The sequence below is a fragment of the Epinephelus lanceolatus genome, chromosome 3 (genome assembly GCF_041903045.1).
Source record: "Epinephelus lanceolatus isolate andai-2023 chromosome 3, ASM4190304v1, whole genome shotgun sequence".
In the NCBI taxonomy this organism is placed as follows: Eukaryota; Metazoa; Chordata; class Actinopteri; order Perciformes; family Serranidae; genus Epinephelus; species Epinephelus lanceolatus.
In genome coordinates this window covers 46,289,109-46,312,604 of record NC_135736.1, presented here as the reverse complement: position 1 = coordinate 46,312,604, position 23,496 = coordinate 46,289,109, and the positions used below count along the sequence as shown (strand labels likewise).

The following is a 23,496-nucleotide window of genomic DNA, read 5'->3' as shown; positions in this document are numbered from 1 at the left end:
CTCCAGAATAAAACTAAACTACAAATTAAAGACATATACAACAAAAATATATTACATGTGCAAAGAGAAAAACATAATGATGTTTGCACATTTGTAAGAAGTTATGCAGATACTAATACATCTGTACCAATACTGACTGGTACTACTGATCCTGCCGATGTATCATTTGTGCCATCTACCTATTTTCTAAGATTAAGTGTCAGTTATCTTTGTGAAACTGTACGTGACCTTCATGTGACGGACTTTTTTGGCCATTTTTGATTTTGTAGAGCCCCAACAGTGACACATGGTGAGCTTTAAGTGCTTTCATGTTTATTTTTTTATAATATAACATGAGCATAAACAACACATGTAACCTCTTAAACTCTGATGGATTCAGCAGTACGTCCATCTCTAAACACTCACTTGCTACTTGTGTTTCTAATGGAGACCTCAAAAGGTTCAGTTTATCAGGATGAATTGTGGGGAAGTGTGAATCAAATGATGCATAAGATTTGTATAATAACCCCATTTGATAAAGAATAAGTAATCTGGGGTTTGAAAGTTTCATCCACATTTAACATCATATCACTTCACTGATATGCTGGGACAACCAGAGCTGCATGTGATGCTGTTATGCAGTTTGGGAAAAGATACATTAAATTAAAATTTCAACAAAGTTAAGGGAACTGATAAGGAAAGCTGTAAGTTTAAGAGGTTAATGTCTTCTTTATCTCTTCACTATAGTACAGAGCTTAACAGTGGGCTACACTGATGGAAACGGATGGCCACACACCTTCTCGATGACGTACCACAGCGGCGCCCGTCCACGAGGGCTGGGAGGCTTCCAGCTCAGCACGACATATGATTTGTAAATCTCCGATGCATGAACATCGGTGGGCTCCCCCGGGATCGTTACGTAGCCTAGATTGGGAGTGAATGGTGTTGAGGCCTAAAGTTCAAACAGCAGAACCTGCTGCAGAAGTCCCACATTATGTTTTATTTGTACTAGTGTTTTGAATAATGTATTTCATAATATTATTTTAATAAATGGAGTTTAAATCCCTGGTTGTCTGACAGCAGCATCTTTTCCTAATTCCAATAAAGAGCTTAAATCCTGTCTTATTTAAGCTGACGTGTGCTCTACTGTTTCTTTCTCTGGTCTTTCCAAAAAGCTGAGCCGTGAAAATTTTGGTTATTATTTGAATTAAGTTCTATAATTGCCACAGGAGAGCTGTTGCTTGCTGGCAAAAACCCCCCCATCTTTTTTCAGCTTTTTAAAAAGAAAGACGAGAAATTATTTATTATTATTATTTAATTAAGCAACGGGAAAAAACCCCTAAATCCTACAGGCACAGATATAATGTGAGTTTTATATTTCTGTAAAAGAGCCGTTTTAAAACTCTTTGGACCTAAAGTTTGGCAATAATTAAGGGCTTCACAGTAACATGTGGGACTTCTACAATAGCCTCATGTGAAAAATGACAACATGTTTTTTTAATTTTTAGTGTTTGTGTTAAAAGTTTGTTTTAAAGTAGAGAAGGGGACACTCGACACACGTTGGAGTAGGAAGAAAAAAACTTTACGTGGTTTAATGGAAAACATTTAAAAAACACTTCAGATGATTAAAGAATGAGTGGAAGAGGTGGAGTTAAATCAAAGATGGCACCACAACAGTTAGAAAGGGAGGAGACGGGGAGATGGTTTGTTCTGTGACGCATTACAATCAACAAGTTAGAGCAGATGACAGATTAGTTTTGATGTGAAAGTGTAGATGATGAGGCTTTTTAAATACTTTTGGTTTAAGTATCATTGATTTTAACATTTTAGAGAAGCTTGTCTAGTGTGTAGAAAAGTATTTTTTTTACTGACACATGATACAATAAAAATGTAATAAAGGAATTCTACATTTATGTCACACCTATATGGAAAAGAGCGAGGTTGACTTTGTAAAAATCAGTATTTCATATCTCAGAATTCAATGTGAACAAGATTGACAAATATAAATGATTTAAGATTAAAGAAAAATAATCTCTGACACCTTCATTACAAAATTCTTTTTTTAATGATTATTTTTTCAGGCTTTTAGGCCCTTAATGGATAGGACAGCTAAGTGAGTGATGGGGGAGAGAGAGAGAGTGAGTGACACACAAAGGGCCGAAAGCCAGAATCGACCTTGGGCCGCTGCAGTGAGGACAGATCCTCTGTACATGGGGCGCCTGCTCTAACCACTAAGCCACCGACACCCCGCAAAATTTTGATGTTAATCTCAGGAGTCTGTCTTGGTTAGTGGCTGAAAATGTTTGAAAGGTGCCATGTTTCTTGTGACATCATCAACCTTAAGTCAAAATAAGAACAATGTCAGGATTTTAATCACATAATTTTGATACGAGATTTAAAACCTTGCTCTAAGAAATAAATCTGAAGATAATTATCCAATGTGATGTATTTTCAGAATAATAAGATTTTGATTCATGTGGCGTTTATGATTTGTTAAATGAGAAAGATGAGAGATCTTAATCAACCAGAAAAGCTGATTTGTTGTTATAATGTTTGAAACATTTATGTTTATGTGATGCACTGCAACAAGCCGTAATGATCAGCTATGAGGTGATTGATGGGATGTTAATTTGAAAAGGAACAAGGATAACATTTACAAAATTCTAGTTTTAAAATTTGAATGTAAAGTTTATGATAGTGCTGATGAGGTTTGCAAAGAGGGACAGGTGTTAGTATCTGTGTGAGGTTATGATGAAGTGGTGTGAAAGGATTAAAAGCAAATCTCTGAACCGGGACCAGTCTTTGTATTCTACCGTACCTTCCAGGTCATCATCCTTGATCACTATGTCGTATTTTCCTTCGATTTTTATCACTGTTGCAGGAGACGACAACAACAGACCTGTTAGGAAACAGTTGTACCCCGTCGGTGCGTATTCTGTATTTACCTTCCTCGGTACCTTGCAGCCTCTCGCTCTCGGCGGGGTCAAGGGCGGTCACTTTGTCAGACTTGCGGGACGGCCTGCTGATGCCGGCGCTGTTCACGGCTCGGACCCGGAAGTGGTAGGAGTGGCCCACTTTCAGGCCGTGCACCGGGTATTTACAAACCTTCACTGGAGCATCGTTGCACTGGACCCAGGTGTCGCTACCACACTCACACCTACACAGAGAGGACATTGGCAGGAAATTAAATCATTTTCATGTTCATATGAAATTGGATTTTTTTTTACTTGTCACTGTGTAAAGTGACCAGAATTCACAATTGTTCCTTAAAAATCTAGTGCACACTTAGGGTACATCCACAAAACTGTAGTCCCAGGACCTTCTAACCTACTACATGACTCAAACTCTTTATATAATAATTAAATGTAAATATTAAAAGTATGATTAGTGTTTTTACACACTGCACATATTTTTATGCCGTGCACATTCCTTAGTCAATATCTTGCACATTTCACGCTTTGTTTTAAACTCTGTCCAGCTGTTTTTATTTAAAAAGAGGTATACTCTACATGTTTTTCATTCATTCATTTTATATTAATGATTCCTGACTTTTGCAGTACTTGTTTTTTCTTTTCTCCTCTCTTGCTATGTTTATTGTGACCATCATGCACCAAAATGTAAAACTAGAATTACCGAAGCTGTATGCCTCAGCTGTATGCCTCCGTGACCCAGTCAAGTCGCAGTTACAGTTTACATCCATGTCTCTCCAGAGTGATACGAGGCCATGATATTTGACAGTGTTTCTAACAGGCTGTGGACGTTGCTGCAAAGAAGCAGTTTCAAGATGGGCACCAAAGATTAGAGTCACCGATTCAGTATCTGATCAAATGTCTCCCCTTCTGTTCCTGAGATAGGATGCTGAATAATGGCCAGAATTTTTTTGTGTTTTATACACAACATGATGATGTCACAGTGAGGGTGACCTTTGACCTTTTAGATATAAACTGTCACCACTTCATTATTTTATCCTTTAGGACATTTGTGTGGAATTTTGTGATATCTAGCATATGAATTATTGAGTCATGGCCACTAACATGTTTTGTGAGGTCACAATGACCTTGACCTTTGACGACCAAAATCTAATATGTCCAGCTGGATATTTGGTTACTAAATTTGAAGGAATTACCTAAAGACGTTCTTGAGATATCTCGCTCACAAAAATGAGACGGATGGAAGGACAACGTGAAAACACAACACCTCTGGCATAAAAAAACCTACCGCAATAAACCTGTTTTTTCTGATAATGACAATTTTAATTTTCAGAGGCCTTTTTAAAAACACACAAGCCAACACATTCAAATCCAACAATAATAAAAGTAAATGGTAAATAAAATACATTAAACTTTAATGCTTCTTAGATAAATCTGTATTAATTCTTCACAATGGGTTGAAAACAAAAAGTCTGAAATAAAAATCATCTAAAAAAATAAACAAATACTGATAAATCTGTCAATCATTTCTTCATTTAATCTATGAAATGTCAAAGAAACAGGGAAAATTGTCCATGTTCATTATGTCTGTAACCAGAGATTATTCTGTCAATTTACTGTTCGATTAACTGAAAAATCGAACCATACAGTGAAACAATGAGCTAAAAGAGGCTGAGAGGCTCTTTAGAGCTGCAGAGCTGGTGAGAATTATTCTCTTTAAGCAACCCATTTCACATTTGATCTATAGTTAATATGAAAAATATCGATCAGTGCGGCTTTAAATAAAAACTATGACATCATATCATACTTTTAATAGTTTCCTTGGCATTACCAGCGGCGTTATTTGACTGTATTCATGTTAGTGTGCTGCGCTATAAAAAGCAAGGCTGAAGAGTTTTCAGGGTGCAGACTGACCGATCCACAAAGTATCCGGTGATTGCTGGCTCCATGACGGTGTTGGGGGGTTTCCAGGCAACCAGGACATAGTCTGAGTTGATGTCATATGCCTTCACGCTCATTGGTGCACCAGGGGCCCCGGCCACAGGGGGGGCAGCATCTAGGGAGCAAGAACGTGAGGTTAGAAGGGATGTAGGAGGGATAATAGAAGACAGGAAGAGGTAAAGATAGATAGACAGACAGGTAAGACCTAAACTCAAATGTAATTATTAAAAAAAACAAGAATTCACATTACGTACAATAAAATTATTAAGCTCAATAACCACACCCCCAACCTCAACCTTCCTTCCTTCAGTGGAAGGAAACAGCTTTCAGGAGGTGAAGAAAATTTTTTCATGTGCTATATGTTCTTCTCCTTCAGAGTCGCTTAAATCTAGTCTTTGCATTTGGGTGTGTGCTTGTCAATTATAATAATTATACATAACTCCTTTAATTTGCATCCAAACTTAAACCAAATACCGTATAGCAATTACTGTGGGAGCTGCAGATATCCTGACTGAAGCACTCACTAATTAATGGGCGGCAGACCAGATATAAGGAAAACTATTCTGTCATGTTGGGGCACATCCTGGGATCAGGTTCGGTGGGAAGCGGTTGAACTTTAACTGAGTCTATTACATGCTGTGTACAACTGATGTGACATTTATTAAGGTTTGACATTTGGCTTCAGTCCTAAAACTTTAACTACTGGTATTTATCCATCCATCCATTTATCTCTCCAGCTGTTCGTCAACAAAGATACAGACTGTCTCTTGTAATGAAGTGGCCAAATTCAGTTGTTAAAAGTAACTCAACACCTTAAGTCATGTACTTAGTAGAATTTTAAGGTATTTGTACTTGAGTATTTCCATTTCATGCTACTATATTTTACTACTCCACTACGTCTCAGAGGTGAATATTGTCCTTTTACTACATTTATTTGACAATTTTAGTTAATTGCAGATTTGAATTATTATTAAAATATATATTTAACAAAAAATTGTAATGTACATGACAGATTAAAGGGATAGTGCACCCAAAAATGAAAATTCAGCCATTATCTACTCACCCATATGCCGAGGGAGGCTCAGGTGAAGTTTTAGAGTCCTCACATCATTTGCGGAGATCCAAGGGGAGAGGAGGTAGCAACGCAACTCCACCTAATGGAGGCTTATGGCGTCCCAGATTCAAACGTCCAAAAACACATAATTGAAACCACAAAATATCTCCATACTGCTCGTCCGTAGTGATCCAAGTGTCCTGAAGCCCCGACATAAAAAGCTGTTTGGAAAAACGTCATTTGAACTGTTTTTCGCCGCGTTCACAAGTGTGCGGTGCAGAGAGGCAGTTGAGACATGTGTTTTTGGACGTTTGAATCTGGGGCGCTGTCAGCCTCTATTAGGTGGAGTTGTGCTGCTACCCCCCCTCCCCCTGGGATGTCCGCAAGTATTGTGAGGGCTCTGAAATTTCACCTGAGCCTCCCTCTGCATATGGGTGAGTAGATAATGGCTGAATTTTCATTTTTGGGTGCACTATCCCTTTAAGATAATATTTTATTGATCCCCGGACGGAAAGCTTCCCTGTAGACAGTTAAAATTATCTCCATCTTTACCAACTGCAGCATTTAAGTGATGCACCAATAATTATAATTCAATAATATGACACATGTTATTTTGAAATTGGCCATTCTGCACGATGAGTACTTTTACTTTTGGGACTTTGAGTATACTTGAAAGCCAATACTTTGTTCTTTTCTTGGAGTAAAAATTTTAATTCAGCTCTTTTACTTGTTACAGAGTATTTCCACGCTGTGGCATCGCCATTTTTACCTCAGTAAAAGATCTGAATATTTGCTCCACCATGAGCCAAATTAATACATTTCTCGGATTAACAATAAAGAAAACAACCTGATAAACAGCATTTTTTCAGTCATGGTGACTATCAATAGCCGCTTTGCAGTTCCTCTTTTTATTCCTGTCATGTGTTCTAAATATCCCTTTTTGCGGAAAAGCAATCCAATAGATTTCCAAGAAAATGTGACCCCATGTGATGATGATTTAATGATGTTAAAATGCCACATGATGCAGAGTCAAGCACCCTACCGGAAACAAACAGGTAAGCGCTGTGCTCGCTGGTGCCGTCCTTGGTAAAGATGCGGAGGGTGTAGAGTCCCTCGTCATCCTTGGCCAGGTGAGGCAGCGTCAGACGGGCCGAGCCTCCACCCACAGACATCTCCACCAGCTTACTTGGTTTCAGCAGTTTATCTGTCAGCAGATGAGATGAAAGTCACAGTGAAGAGTGACGAAAATACACAGTTAGCACACAACCAGCTGAGGAAGCTAAGGAGGAACAATAAAAATAAACAGATATATAAACTAAGAATAAAATGCAGATGAAATATAAATTAAAAAGGAACATACTGGAACAAGCAAAACTGAGTTAAATAAAATCCAAATAAATGAAAACCAGTGACAATGCTGATGTGTCCTTGAGCAAGTGTTAGCTCCACTCCTGAATGAACGACTGAATGAATCCCTTACCATCTCTGTACCACTGGGCGAGGGGTGGTACGTTGGGGAGGTCGGGGATGACCACCATAGAACACACCAGACTGATGGAGCCACCCTCCACACCAAAGCTCACTAAGAACCGATCGAGCAGGCTCACCTCCAGCTTACTGGCATGAACCTCGCTCATACGGGGCACTAGGCAGGAAGTGAAACATGACTGTTAATAGTGCTTAACATTTGAAACACAGTCTATTTGGGTTGAGTATCCAAGAGGTGGACGTTATGTACGACCAAAATGTTGATGCAGAACTCAAAATGATACAGAAGATGTCAAATATCTGTAAAACCAGCCAAGAACACCAGGGATCCCAGGACCTGTAGAATTGTGGAATCAGCAAAACGATACTCTCATACACCCCGTGCAGTATAATCAAGGTTTCGTTTATCCAGGTGTATGCTCAGCACTTCCCAACCAGACAGCCTTTCCAATGGGGCACTAAACTAAAAGTGAAACTTATCTATGCTCTCTTTAAAGCCAGATTCCATTGACAAAAACGGCCATTTTACCTCACTGACTGTGAGAGCTGCTGGTCTACCATTGCCCCCAATCAGTTTGTGTGTCATTGTGTGACTTTGTTGTGGGTAGCACCTATTCAGGAAAGTCACAAAATAACACAAACAAATGAACTAATCGAGGCGATGGTAGACCAGCAGCTCCCTATTCTGCAAGATGGCGGCGCACATGAGCACAGCGGCTCTTTACTCTCCAGTCTGGTGCTTTTTTGTGTGTCCTCTGATGTGCCTGTTTTTGTCTGCAGAGTTTTACACTGCAAACACATTGTTAGAGACTACTCTCACCCTGGTTACCTCCGGTTCAACCGGTGAACAAATGATAAATGTGTGAGAGTTTGTTAACAGATGTTTTTGTATAGTTTTAATGTTGTTAAACACAGAGATGTTTTACTTCAATTCATCGAGTATTCCTTTATTTTTGGATTCATCGTTCATGTGAGAAAGACAAAGTTTTTTTGATGAATTCAACATGACAAGTAATCGATAATAAAAATGGATATTTGGGGGCATAAAGTATTCCTGTAAACTTCATGGTGTACAAAAACTTTCAGAAATTTAAGGAAAATGGAAGCAACGACGTGTCGAGTCACCTTGTTCTGGCACTCTTAAAATATCACTGACTGGCTAAAAGAGAGCACCGTAATAATGCTTGTATAAATTGCACAAAAATGTGGACTCATGAATCTAATTAATGTGTTTCATATTTTCAGATCACTATTTGGACCACCACTGGGCACAGTAGGAGACATTATGGACTGCCTTTCTGAATATTAATGGTGGGGGAAACAATTTGCTTAATTTAACATGATTTAATTTCCTAAATACTAAAATATTAAGCAAATATATTTATGTTTTTTTTCATTTCTAATTTAATTAAATCATCAAGGGTTGAACTATTTACTGTGAGGTTCCTCTTGTTTTTCACTCTGTCTGTGCCTGGAAGAGGACATCAGCTTCTTACAATACTTTCCACTACTTATCAGGCTTCTCACATGCTCTGCTATTTGTGGCCCATGTGATTGAACTGGTTGTGTCTGGGCCTGATTCCAACCAAAATTAAAACGACCCGCCTGCCCCACACCCCAGCTCCTGCCCCCTCTCTCCCCTCACCTAAACCAAGATAGGAGGGCTCCCCGGCTCCTGTTGCGCCTGTGAAGAAAATAAAATCATAATTACAGGGAGAAACATGAGATGTGAATAATGGTGCTGTACGGTAATGATAATAATAATAGTACGGAGCCAGAATAAGAGAATGACTTACTCTTCACAGTAACTAGAGCCTTGCTGGTAGCCGTGCCGTGTGAGTTGGTGGCCACGGCGCTGTACTCAGCAGTATCTCTCACAACACACCTACAGGACCAGACAGCATAGAAATATGTCACAATGTAATTCAATTAAATACAAAATGTGTATCCATAGGTTTACACATTTAAAAGTCACTATTTATATGCTCAGTATTACTATATGATGATTTCAATTTAAATTTTCTCAGAATCTTTGTGCATTAAGAGCTTGTTTGCAGGTATTGTCAGAAAATTAAAAATCATGTTTGATGTGATCTTACTATATAATGACGAAAACTCTGTCTGTTCCACGTTTTTCTCCTCACTGACTTGGTCAATCCATGTGAAATTTGGCACAGTGGTAGAGGGTCATGGGAGGATGCCAATGAAGCAATATTACATCAATTGGCCAAAGGGGGGCACTATAGCAACCGATTGAAATTGCAGACTTTGAATGGGCATATCTCATGCCCCGTATGTCGTAGAGACATGAAACTTTGCACAGAGATGCCTCTTCTCATGAGGAACACATTTGCCTCAAGAACCCATAACTTCCGCTTATATAGATTTTCCACCATTTTGAATTTTTTGAAAAACACTTCAAATGGATCTCTTCCTAGGAAGTTTGAGCGATCTGCATGAAACTGGGTGAACATAATCTAGGGACCAATATCTAAAGTTCCCTCTTGGCAAAAGTTGGAAAACTTACTAAAACTGAGCTTCTATAAGGCAATTAATATTGCGGAGGGCGTGGCTCATCACATAAAGGTGTATAACATCTCAAGGGTTTCACCCATCACCACGCAACTTTGTAGGCATATGACCACACATAATCTGAGGGGACCCCTCCATTATTGACCCCATCAAACAAAATGGGGGTGCTAGAGAGCTAATTTCTTATCTAGGCCTAACCGCCATATGGATTTTTACTAAACTTGGTAGATATGTAGAACAGGACGCCTCAAGGTGACTGGAGAAATTTAACTCTAATTGGCAACTGGGTGGCGCTATAACAACAGAAAAATGCTTCAAAATGGCTAAAATGCGACCAATCGCTGTGGCTCCCCCTGTGGACCAATGTTGGTGTTGTTTTCTAATGTTTGGTATGACTAAGTCATGGTATGGTATGCTGTACATAATCATGGAAACTGTCAGTGTGTCATTCTGTCAGTCAGTCATTCTGTCTGTCCCACGTTTTTCTACTCACTGACATGGTCAATGTATGTGAAACTGCACATAGGCATTGAGGATTGGCATAGGTAGAAGGTGACAAAGCTACCAATGGCTATGGACTAGTGTTTTACTATTTTGTGTGTGGCTGGATCAACTGAATCAACTGCCATCTTGCTTTTAGCCAGGTGAGTAAATCTGCTGTCTTTTGTATTTCAACACTGATGATGGATGCACTGCTGTCAGGCTAACCTTACTAGCTAACGTTAGCTAACTTAAGGTACTATTTTCTAAATTCCAGGTCAAATCTACATAGTGGCAAAAAACATGTAGAAGTTGTCACAACATATTGTTATTGCATCTGACTCAATGCATGTTTAACATAACGCTTTAACATTTACATGTTGACATGAGTTGACTCTGCTCCTCCAGACTGAAAATGGCGGTTTTTGATCCAGATCTGTTTCTCATCGTATTGTCACTGTTTTCCACTTCTCCCCTTAAGTTCCCCTTAAGTGGCCTTTGTTTTTTCCTAATCTGACTAACATTTGTAAAGTGTTGGTAGTCGTTGCTAGGTCACCTGCTGGGAGCATCTTATATGTTCAAACTGATTCATACCTTTTGTCTTCTGTCATAATTCTGTCAGATGAGATCATCTATAAAAGACAACTTCAAAATGTATTTACCACCTTATTTATCATCACTCCTTTGTCTAACACATTATAGTTATAACACCTGTTCTCACGACTGGCTGGAATAATTTACAGAGTAGACTGAAACTTGACACCCTGATATCGATAGGGTGATTAAAAGATTTGGTTGGAGGTTCAGTCTATTTTAGGTGTGATAATGTTATGTTTGTATTTTTATTCTAGTTTATGCCTATGCCAAGTATAATTCAGAATGCATTAATTTATAAGTGGTCATGCAGTTGTCTATATAAATGTATATTTTTACATATCTACACGTATATGTATTTTATTCCTGTTAATTGATTTTAAAAACCCAAACCAAAGTTATTTTAGAATGCGCATTTTATTCTTATATTTCTGTGTCATTCCCATTATCATTATCATTTTATTTATTTTTTATTTTATTTTTTACTCTGTAATTGTGTTTCACTTTTAAATGGGATCTTGATCTCAATGTGATTCCTGATTAAATAAAGTATGAAAAGGATAAATTTTAAATTATGAAGTCTTAAAAAACTGTAATCACATGAATACTGTGCATTTAAATACATTTCATCAACCTAGCAACAACACATTATCGTCAACAGAGACCATTGTTAGCTTCGGTGGCTTATAGACGCCATCGGTCGCTGTTGCCTAGCAGCGGTGCTCTCACCACTTACTTGACCGCAGCAGATCTTGTGCACGACTTTCCATGTTGTAACCACAAGCTCATGAGTTCTCTTTGAAGGCAGCAATAAATACTTCATGACGGTTGCTGACGACTTTACTTTACTGCCTTATATTTGATAGATGTTCCACTGTAATGTCTTTTATGAGTCCATTATAATGATTTATTATTATTACACATTGTCTCCTGTGAATCAAAATGTAGATGAAGTGATTTTACTCAGCCCTGCACCCTCTTAGGCTACATATGGACCCAGGAGTCCCAGCACTAATCAGAGGCAGGGGAGGCAGTGATATGGTCAGAGAGGTGAAATCAAAGGGAAAAAAAGTCTGATCTAAACTGTTGCTGTAAAAGTTGGAGGGTGGAAATAGGATTTTGAAGAGTTAGAACATGTCCCTCCCTTCCCCGATGGACATTCACTCAACAGACGAAAAGGATTTGAGCATGAGCGACTAAAACCAGCTGAAGATGAGCCCATCCTAAAGCCTTGGCACTGTAATGCAGAGTTAAACATTTGTACACGGAGCAGTTAAAGTCCTTCTTTCCTCAACAGCACTACTGTGGCTCTTCAAGGTCAGCTGCAAACTCGTCAAATCAATGTTTCCGATTACAAGACATAATGTACTGGCTCTATTGAAGAGTGACCTCACATGTTGGGAGTAGATTGAAAAGAAGGTGCACTGAGGCAGCAGCTTCAAAAGAGTCGAGTGGGTGGGTGAGAATAGAAGGAAGAAATGTGACCTTCACCCTGAACTGGACTATTTTAAAAGACGATCCATATTCTCAGCTGTGGGGGACATGGACTCGGAGAGTCTGTGCCCTTCCTCTAATAAAGCCTTTCACTTGGACTCTGAATGCGAAAATTCTTAATTTTTCATAAAGACATAAATGACAGTCTCCTCGCTGACCCTGTAATGCAATGATGGAGCGGCGGAGATATTCAATGCCTCAGAGAAAGAGAGAGAGAGGGAGAGAGCAGCGGGAGGAATTCATGGCTCGAATGACGCAAAGGTCAGCACTTTGACACGAACAGCTGAGGAGTCTTGAGGATGACAAATGGGCCAGCAGGCCAGACATTTCCCCTCAATCTAACAGTCCTCTCTCTGTAGCCACCCTTCTGTTAATGTTTGGCATCAAAAGTAAACGTAGAGCACTTAAGTATTAAACACTCAAGAGTCGTATAGGAGGTTTTATTGAGCTCTACAATGGTGAACTCTAAGCCCTTTGCTTTCCCCTTTGTACAACAGCTTCTTTTATTTTTTACACATTTCAAGGTTTCATACATTTTGTGCACTGTAAAGCTGTACAAGACGGGGTTAAGTGTTGATGCACTTGTTGTGCTCAGTGGCATCAAGAGGTAAAGACAGTACATGTGTGAGTTTGAAACCCTTTCTTCCTTTACAGCGATAGGATTTCTTGCATGTGTACCACATCATCTCATTTCTTGCAGCGTGTGGTAGGCAGAAAAGAGAGGCATTTTCTTTTTTCAGTAAAAACTGCAGCTTTAAGTGGAACTTGCTTTTTTAATTAAAATTGCAATATTAGATTTGACCTAAAATTGCACCTTTATTTCGCCTTTTATGTGTTTTTTAAACACATAATTGATTTTAATTTATACTCTTTTAGTCATCTAACCTATGCCTTTTTAGTTTATTTTAAACTGTTTTATTCTTATGGCATTTAACTTTTTTAAATGTTATTTCCTACTCATTTATTCTTCCTAAACTTTTTATTTTATTTCATACCCTTTTTAAACTGTATTTTATCTTATCTTATCTTTTTATCAGTCATTTTAACTTCTTGTTAAATTTATTTCATACTTGTTTATTCTTCCTATCTGTGTTTTTTAACTTTTTATTTTATTTTATTTTATTTTACACTTTTTATTCTTATTTGTGATTTTTTTTTAACTTTCTGGGTATTATATTTTATATTCTTTTATTTCTCTTTTCTAAAACTTCATTATGAAAAGCACCTCCGTGTATGAAATGTGCTACATAAATAAACTTGCCATGCTTTAAGCTTTTTCAAATAATTCTTACTACAATATTACTTGAGCATGAAACCAAACCATATCATAGCATGTTATTAATGCAACAAAAGTTCATCCAGTGATGGTATTTGTTTGACAGAATAAAAATGACTCTCTAATTTGGATATCTTTGACCTTTTTACTCAATACTGTCATATCTTTGGAAACTCTTCAAATAAAAGAACTCTTATGTGCTTTACAGAAAATTCAGTGTCATCTGTGCAGAGTTGTGTTTGTGCCGTACCTGCTAATGATCAAGCTGTGGACTCCATACTTGTCTTCAATCTTGTACTTCCCTGGTGCATTCAGTGGGTTGACTAGCTTGCCTTCTTTATACCTGCAAACAGCCAGCAGTGTGTGAGTGTTTTTTCCACACGTTCAGCACACACTCTCACTGTGACTTGTTAAATCAGAATGTGCATGGTGATATGTAACTCTCTGATGGACCATCTGACAATAAAATAAATTGTGTTTTTGAATAACAGCAGATATTGACAAGGACTACTGGGAGGGGATGCTTAACATTGTAGACAGGTACTACAAGGATTAAAGGAATGCTAACAAACCTCTTGGGGGAGTTCAATACTGTATTTTATCAGTGCATAATATAAAACAACTAATCTAGAGCTTAAATTATCAAAATATATATTTCTACCAAAATGAGGAAAACATAAAATGTGGCTGAAACATCATAAATGGTTAAAAAAAAACACAGTAATTAAGTTAAGTGGAAATGTTGTTTGGGATGTTTTGTAGCTTGCCATGTACATGATGGCTGTTTCATTGTTTATATACTTAAAAGTATCATCAGCTACAGCTCTTATAAATGGAGTGTTACTGCTTCACTATTACACATGGATGCTGTTAGCTTAAATAGTTCACATTTTAAACATGACCTTGTTTATTGTGACATAAATAAGGTCAAATCTTAAACCCAGTCCTGTGAGATGTGAATATTCTGACCATTTGACAACAGGCCTTGGGGTTCCCTGCACAGTGCAGAACAGTTTGACGGGACTCTTCACCCACACGGTGTGGGACCGCAGGGGAACAAGGAAGTCCGGCATCTTGGGAATATCCTCCAACAAATCCACCCTCTTGTACATCATTTCCCTAACCTGGAGAGAATACATTGCATTAAGTGAATGTGTGTATCACAGTGGCTTAGTTTTCCCTACAATGCCTTTGCACACAATCATGAATTAGAAATTAGACTGTGACTGGGGCTTACTTTAAGGGTGTTGACCATACATAATAAATACACAGGCGACATTAATATAGAACCCTTCTGTGACAATATCTTATCATCAGCATTTCCCAGGTGACATCATCAACAAATCTAAAATCTGCCTGGACCAGTTGGATGAAAGAGGTGAGGTCAGCAGGCAGCAGTTAGTCCTGCAGTCAACAACAGTTTTTAACTGACACATCATCCGCCTGTCTTTTTAATGCAAGATGAGGCAGGGCGAGACACATTTACTTAAATAGCAACTCTCATACACAGTGGGAATTTCACTGTATTTCATAATGTTATGCATTAATATATTGTGTTGTTACTGTATTTAAATCTGTAATTAAAAAAAATATATTCCACACTCTGCTACTGGTAACATGTTCACTTCATTTAATGATACATTAGCTTTCATGGTGCCTGGTCGGTTAGTTAATTTTTCACTACATCAAACAGTAAATGAGACACTAAAGACAGCTGAGCTACTGTACATATTGAATATGCAGAAAATTATGGATCTGCACATTTTGGCACAAAACTGTACAGTGCGTCCTTAAAAACAGATATATTGTACATATACTTTTTAAAATATTTTCTTCATATTTGTCTTGTAATTTTGCTATTTAATTTATGCTTCTTGGCTGTTACAGTGTTACTTGCTTTTATCTTTTATTTTCTCTCATTATGTTTATTGTTATGCACCAAAACATCAGAGCAAATCCCTTCTATGTGAAAACATACATGGCAAAAAACCCGATTCCAATTTTAGCTTTTAACAGAATTTTGGAAACAGAAAAAAGCAGTAAAACTAAATAAAGACACAAAAATTACAACATTACAAGCAACTGGAAGCCAAAATGTGATGCTTACATTTAAAGGTAGTCAAAGATCAGTGTGTGTTCGTTCTAGCTGCATATTTTAAGAGTTTTATAGGGGGAACAAACAATCACTATTTTTTGTATGAATTAGCAACCAATACTGTTATGTCAATTTTATACCTTTTAAACTGGAAGACATTTTGATATATCCAATCATTAATCTAATCAGAGCATTGAGACAGAGTATCAACACGAACCAGTAATCTGTATAAGATGAATGTACAGGTGAGTGTCATCTGCATATGGGCAATATAAAATGTTTAGTAGGCCTAAGCAATAATGAAATGATTCAATATGTGTCATTTGACTACTGAAATGCTGTGCTAGGGGTAGTGAATCCAAATCACTGATAAACATCTACTCTGATAACTCAGCTCATGAAATCTATCAGCCAGTTTTGCAGATTAAGTTTATTATTTGGTTCCATATAGACTATAAATGATAAAAATAATGAAATACCTCATAGCTCCTTACCTCTCTCTGGATATTGAGACTATCCACTTGGGCCTTGGTGGCAATCCTCATCCTGTGGAGCTCCTCCTGAATAACAGTCAGTCCTTTCTCAACATTCGTGCTCACTCGCTGGTACTCCTCAGTTCCCTCTTCAGCAGTCCTAACAAAACACAGCTTAAACTGACCCACTATTAAGGAACCAACTAGGAACCAACTCCAAATATATGAGTCATCATTTTTGTATCACTGGGTGTCAAACACAGGTTAGACTTTTAGTTTAATACAGTCTTGATGGTGAATAAGTTCTAAACATTAAAACACGTATGTGACAAACTTGAAACTTGAAACTTTACTTCAAGGAAAACTTTGGCATATTTCAACCTTTACCTTATGTCCCCATGTTTTGTGTCCAAGAGCCTTTTTATACCTGGTATTAACCTGCGTTTCGATGATTCGAACACAAGTGGGCAGGCGAGAGTCATCGCTGTTCACACTTGTGTCTTTCGTGTGCCTCCAGCTGACCAATTGTGATCAGATTTCATTACTGCCTACGTCACTTGCGCTAGAGGGCCAAATGGTCCCACACACAAGTTATTACATCCGTACTCATGTTAGCTGCACACTAGCAAGATTGCTATCGCACTTGCTAGTTACGTTAGCGGTTTGCCGGAGATATCACTGTCAGCAGAATTCAACGTTTCCCTGCATGAGGTAAAACAATGGATGGTCTTGGAACACTCAATTCAAGTCAACGTAAAATGATTAAGTTATTAAGTGTTAGTGCACTGTCACCAAAACAACCTCTACATCTTGCACTGATGATGTAATGTTAGTTGGGAATGCATCAGAAAGCATTGGTGTTCACATTCCAAAAGATGTGTGATCAAATGCATCCCGGACCATCTTAGTAAGTGGTTTGAGGGATCAGATAACAATGCAACGTTGTGGTTGTTATACTTTTATTTAGTGCTGTCCACTTGTAATCAGGTCACTTAAGACATTAATATCAGGTGTTAAGAGGTTCTAAGTGATTAATAGGAACAGCAATTTTTTAAATTAGTCCAGTATTGAGAAAGAGTGCTGCAGCCATCAGCCATGAAACAGATGCACTCGGGTGCAATATTGCACCGTCAATGTATGTCGACAAAGTGCTTTTTTTTTCCACTGACAGGCTCATATTGTTATTGTAAGTGTCTGACAACATTATGAAAAGAACCATACAGAGAAATAAAGCCCCCTTTTTCTTTTTTTTTAACTTTATGATTGATCCGGTCTGTTTGTTATTGTCTTCCTGCAACAAGTCACGAGATCTCAAAACAAGACTTCTTCTTGGGTAGATATTGTCTTGGTGAGACACAATAATACAAAGACTGGAACGAGCAAAAGGTAAAAATAAATTGTCAGAAACATATAATAAAAATCTGAGCCTGTCAGTGGCAAAACGAGCACTTTTAGGTGACGTACATTGATGGTGCAAACATGCCCTGAGTGGTTACGTTGCAGTCTACTTTGCAACCGCTAGCTGCAGCGCTCTCACTCAATACCAAACAAATTTCAAAAACTGTCGTTCCCATTCGTCACTTGGACACAAAGCATGGGAAAATAGGGTCCAAGTTGAAAAATACAAAAGTTTACCTTTTAAGAGTCTTTTATGGGTACTAAAATAATTCATATCAGGCCCTTTGATCTAATCTCCATGGCACTTTCCATCTCCATCTAACAATTAGAAGTAAAGTAATGAAGGATCTCTGAGGCAGAATTGGAGGAATACAGTATATCTGTAGATTAAATTCAACCTCTGAGGATTTCTAGTTACGTGCAATGAACTCTTAGAAATATAATCAAACAACGGCTATTCTCTATATCAAGACAAAGTATTTCCCAGAATTACTTTTGTGTATTTCCCATCCTAGTGGTACAGCACCAGTACTTCAGCCCAACAGAGTTCATTTAATATATCTCATAGACTACTATGAGCTCTACAACTCTTAAATCAACATTCGGCAATCCAAATAATCTTTATTTAAAAATTAACAGCTAGTAACACTGAAGAAATGTGCTGTCTTGACTGGGGTCAGCCAGTAGAGACTGTGGTTCAGTATTACCTTACACCTAAAATAACCCTGGCATATGACAGCAGCCAATAGGAACTTACCTCTGCCGGAACACCGGCATGGTATAGGCTGGTTCTGCCATAGCCTCCGTGGCCTGGGACTGCACCTGGCTCACCGATTTAGAGCTTGATTTCCTGTCAGGAAGATGTCAGTCATTACATTATAACAACAGGCAGTAAATAGGTTGGGTTTGGGTTTAGTTTTGCAGAAGCAGGTTGCTGTGTTAAAAACTCCAGCGATCCACATGAAGTTTCTTCTTGAGTTTGAGATAATTAGTACAAAATAGTGTCAAATTCTAAATGAAAGCCTCCTTGTCTGCAATATCATGTTTTTATTTTCTTCAATATGGATGGACAGAATACAGTGAGAATCTATATTAAACTCCTGGACTATACTTGTGATTCCTTCTCCTCTACGTGTTGTTGAAGATCCACTTCTCTCCTTTGCATTGCCAATATAATCCAATCTTATACTACCTATAAAGTCTCCTAAATACAAATACAAAATATTTATACAAAAACTCAACATTTGCTCAAAATAGCAACCTAAAAGGTACATTTTAAAAATTCCCCTTAATGACAAGCTATTATAAAGACTTGCTACCGTAGTGTCTGACTAACATGAAGAGAATTCCACAAATAAGCATAAGGGACATGGACAAAGATGACATCCAGGAACTATTTTTAAAGAAGACTTTTACATGGTTGATCAAACTGAGAGAAAACAGACATGTCCTGTATAAAACACTCAGCCCTACATGTTAATCTCTCTCATGGGAAACTTCCTGAGAAACTTGGTCAGCAGTGATATCAGTATCTGCAGCTCTGACCAGTGGCCTCAGATGTAGGTCAGGATCAGGGGAGTGGCATGCAGCCTCTGACATACAGTAAGGAATGGGCTACATGACAAGACAGCAGATTTCTATGGTGATCTGAACTTGGCTTGTAGTGGCAGTTTTATGTTGTGTCCTCATCACTAGTGACAACGAAGCCAGGGGAGCCCTCAACTTCTGTATTAGGTTTAGCGTGTGAATGTTACACAGCAAGGTTGGATTAAGAGCAAGGTAGGGTGCAATACTTTTAAAAAGTATTCCACAGCAATCTAGTAAAATACACACGTCTGTCGTGATTGTAATAATAAAACCAGCCAAAAGCTGCAGAGTATCAGTAGCACAAGCATTATCTGTAGCCCTATCCCGGGCTGTAGCGCCAAAGCTGCTGAACCACACAGGGAAAAAAAGACCCACTGGTAACCAGTTTAAAAACACTGCCAAGATTGCCAACACACACCACACATTTTTTAATGCTGCAACATTTTTCACTTGTTTGGTTTTGGCAGGTCTTCATCTCTTCCAAGCTATCCGGCATCTGCATTGGATACGCAATGTTTTCAGGTGCCTTCCTGAGTGACTTTAGATTGAACATGTGTCATCTTTCATCTCAAACTAAATCAACAGTAGACAGAGGAACGAAAAGCATTGCACAGAGAGATGAATGTATTTCCCTACTAACGATGAGCTTCCCAACAATCATGGCCTGAGGCAACGTAACAAACTGATGACTCCAGTTGGCAGTAAAGGGCAATGGCACCAACATATTTTAGACCTATTTTTGGATCTAGAAACACAAATATGTAATACCAGTAAGTCTGCCTTTACTATATGTGAGATTTACAATTTACAGATGCCACCAGAGCTCCCTGGCAGCCGAACAGTTCCAGTGCATGCCACAAAACTGAAACGTTGTCGGTTTGATTCTAGCCAGTAGGCTTTGTTGCATGTTAATATACATCTGCTCATATGCCCATCTTTCCTCATGTCATGTTAACTTTGGCAACATGCAACATTAAATGGTAACTCCACTATTTTGTAACTAAACTATTTGTCTAATTGACTAATGGGAACAGCAATTTTCTAAATTAGCCCAGCATTGCTTGAGAGTCCTGCAGCTGGCCACGGAAAAACAGGCTGCGATGTAACCACTAGAGGCATGTCCGCACTGTCAATTTACGGCCACTAAAAGTGCTTGGCAAGTGTTTGCCACTGACAGGCTCAGATTGTTATTACAAGTAACCGATCATGTTATGCAAAGGATCCCTACAGAGATAGGCCTTTTTGTTAAAGAATAAGATCATTTTTGTTTAGCCAGAAACAGCCTGGAATTATCGTCAAACCAACCAGATTCCGTTTCAATAAACAGTTATTTTATCATTTCAAAACACATTTAATTTGAAGTCAACAGGAACAAAATAAAATAAAATAATGTTCTGGTTTGTCTTTCTACTAATCCACCAATAATCAACTCTTGGTTTGGTTGAAATGAACCCTTTAGTTACCCAGTTAGATGTACAAAGGTGGCGGTGAGCCTGGTTTCAGGGTTGTTTCAGGGATCCTTTCCATAAAATTGTCAGACATTTAAAATAACAATCTGAGCCTGTCAGTGGCAAAAACAAGCACTTTTATTGGACCTGAATAGACAGTGCACACATTCCCACAGTGGTTACATTGCAGCCTGTTCTACCGCTGCTGGCTGCAGCGCTCTGGCTAAATACTGGACCAATTCAAAAATCGTTCCTATAAGTCACTTAGACACAAAAACGTGGAAAAATAAGATCAAGGTTTAAAAATACCAAAGCCACCCTTTAATGTTGTGCATTGCAACAGTGAACACGGCACTGATGTTTACGTTTCACATCAAATACTGATGCAACAAAATAACAGAAAATGCTGTACGTATTCAACGGTTAAAACTATATACTACATGCTACGCGTATGAAATGTGACCAATATCTGGCGTATTTAAATATTAATTTGACCAAAGATTATGAATGTGACTGCTTTTAATTTGTAGCAAGAATTTGCTGTACGGTTTTAGTGCTCCCTAGAATGATAGTGAATGTGCACACGTTTAATAAATGATCTAGAATGTGTTGATGTCACAAAAATAACGGCTTAATAGCTTGCTGGCCACTGATTAGCCGACTGTTTTGACCTGAATTTTGATTCCCTGCTCATTTAACCTCATAAATCAAACTGAACATGAATTTACATGATCTCAATAACTGGAGATTGGGCACTGTTGCAGTCATCATTAGTCTTCATCACTTTGTAATGGGCTGATTAGATTATTAAAATCTGCCTTGCACAGCTTTAAATCTGGCATCTGCGTACAAATGGACAGCCAGCTACAGGAAGCAGACGCCTACTATGTAGCATGAATATGAAGACCACCTGTCAGCAGCAACTGTATGCGTAACTGTTGCTCTACCTGGCAAAGCAGCACGAGCTGTGCTTTTCAGAAGTAGCACGTGAATTCCACCTTCATACCTTACTGCTGTCTGCTGCTTGGCAGCACACACACACTGTGATGTGTGATGAGCAAAAGCATAGTCAGTTTTGACTTGGCTCGAACGCTTCCTCTTAAACCAAGGTGTGACTGTGGAAGCCATGACTGGAACACTTCAAGGAGACCTGGCCACGAGCACCAGGGGGGAGGGGGAGACCAAACATGTGTTAGCCGTGACAGCAAACAAGTCAGTCCCTTAACCACTATTGTTACTGCAGCCATTATGAATTCCCTATGTGCTGTCATTAGATATACAATATGCAGGTTAACTGATACTGAAAGCATCCACAGTGTTTCTTCGTTGCAATCATACCTTAGTACAAGAATAATTTCAAGAATTATGTCTGTGGTTATATTATATCATACAGAGTAATGTGGCATTGTTAAAACACCATTTAAAGCAAACATAAATATCATAAAAACATATTAATCTCAAAGGAAGAGTTGTTAAAGTCCAACATTAAGGAGGCATCAGGACAGTTCCAACATACACCAGAGCTCAGCACTTCAAATGTTTCACCTTACAACCTAACACAGCTCAGCTATGAATAGCTTGCAGCAGTCTGCCTATTCCATGATTGGAGAAATGAGGGAAATAGTCATTACCAGCAGTGCACAGCCCTCTCACAATTTAATTAAAACCATCATGCAGGAAATGAGATTGATCAGAAAGTACAGGCTCTTTAAAAGTGAGCAAGATGAACTTCTAAACCAGCTGTCAAATCCAAACTTCAGGCTAATTCCATTCTGTATAATCAATTATTTCAACACAAAAATATATTCACCTGAGCTTTTTAAGCTGATACAAATTAGGGAAAGAGGGTCAGCAACCTCTTAATGCCCTGGTATGTAAAGAAGTACTGCTCAGGGAGATTACAACAGGCTGCTGCTGTTTCCCCACACAGGGGACAGATTATCTAAAGCCATTCATTATGCAAACACATTTCAACTATCCCACACTTGATAACCTGCCCTCCTACTCTGAATCTCATTTTGCAAAACGTTTCTCCAATAAAATCAGCCCACTTGTGATAGAATATTAAGAAAATTGGCTTACCCCAAGAGATTAAAACAGCGCAAAGCGGTGGAAGACCAGCCTGATGCCGCTTGGGAAGCACTTGCTGATGGCAACAAAAATATTACCCTGTCACTGGAGGAATGCTGTTCCCCTTCCACCCCATGTATGGACGCACTTAAGACTATATATAGCATTTACCCCCAAATTTTGTTCTCATTCTGCACTTTGGAGATGAAGAGTGTGCATCAGTACCTGCAATTTTATTGAATTATTTAGAGGTACGTTTCATCTGCTGCATTTATCAAATTTAAGGTTTCTTTCTTTAGACTTTTACTGAAAGGTTATAAGAACATCTTAAATGTCTTTTAAATGCGTATGGAGGCTGGATTTCTAAAATGAAATATTGTTTTCACACAACAGCAACTCATTTTGGAAGTCCTTAAATCAATGTTAAAGTGGCATATTGCCAGTCTCCTCTTAGTGTCTGGGAGACTGATTTCCTCCTCTAACAAGACTGATAAGAGCCACCTCACCTTTACATTTCACAAATATTCATTCAGCCATAAAGACTTTCTGAGCTAATTGAAAAAGCCTTATGAAAGCCAAACTGAAAGCCTTATGAGACCTTTTTAGGTTTCTGGAGACAGCCTGTCCTCCTTGGCTCAACACTTGTGGGCAGCAGTC

The 23,496-nt window shown here is 38.4% G+C and overlaps 1 protein-coding gene across 2 annotated transcripts in view; it reads right to left on the bottom strand.

The window, feature by feature from the left end:
• The window catches only part of myom2a (myomesin 2a), a 46,753-nt gene extending 23,783 nt beyond the window's left edge, over nucleotides 1-22,970 (bottom strand). Inside the window, exons 1-14 of one of the 2 annotated variants that reach the window (XM_078166478.1) lie at nucleotides 22,852-22,970; nucleotides 21,776-21,919; nucleotides 18,492-18,584; nucleotides 16,358-16,496; nucleotides 14,738-14,892; nucleotides 14,019-14,111; nucleotides 9,189-9,277; nucleotides 9,038-9,076; nucleotides 7,385-7,549; nucleotides 6,947-7,108; nucleotides 4,824-4,965; nucleotides 2,937-3,136; nucleotides 2,798-2,851; nucleotides 776-903 (exon numbers count right to left, since the gene is read on the bottom strand). In XM_078166478.1, the coding sequence (XP_078022604.1) occupies nucleotides 776-903; nucleotides 2,798-2,851; nucleotides 2,937-3,136; nucleotides 4,824-4,965; nucleotides 6,947-7,108; nucleotides 7,385-7,549; nucleotides 9,038-9,076; nucleotides 9,189-9,277; nucleotides 14,019-14,111; nucleotides 14,738-14,892; nucleotides 16,358-16,496; nucleotides 18,492-18,584; nucleotides 21,776-21,897 (1,581 nt within the window). In that variant the 5' untranslated portion in view covers nucleotides 21,898-21,919; nucleotides 22,852-22,970. Of the gene's footprint in view, nucleotides 1-775; nucleotides 904-2,797; nucleotides 2,852-2,924; nucleotides 3,137-4,823; nucleotides 4,966-6,946; nucleotides 7,109-7,384; nucleotides 7,550-9,037; nucleotides 9,077-9,188; nucleotides 9,278-14,018; nucleotides 14,112-14,737; nucleotides 14,893-16,357; nucleotides 16,497-18,491; nucleotides 18,585-21,775; nucleotides 21,920-22,851 lie in introns of both variants that reach the window. The other variant, XM_033624052.2, reaches the window with a different exon arrangement.
• Nucleotides 22,971-23,496: the final 526 nt, after the last annotated feature.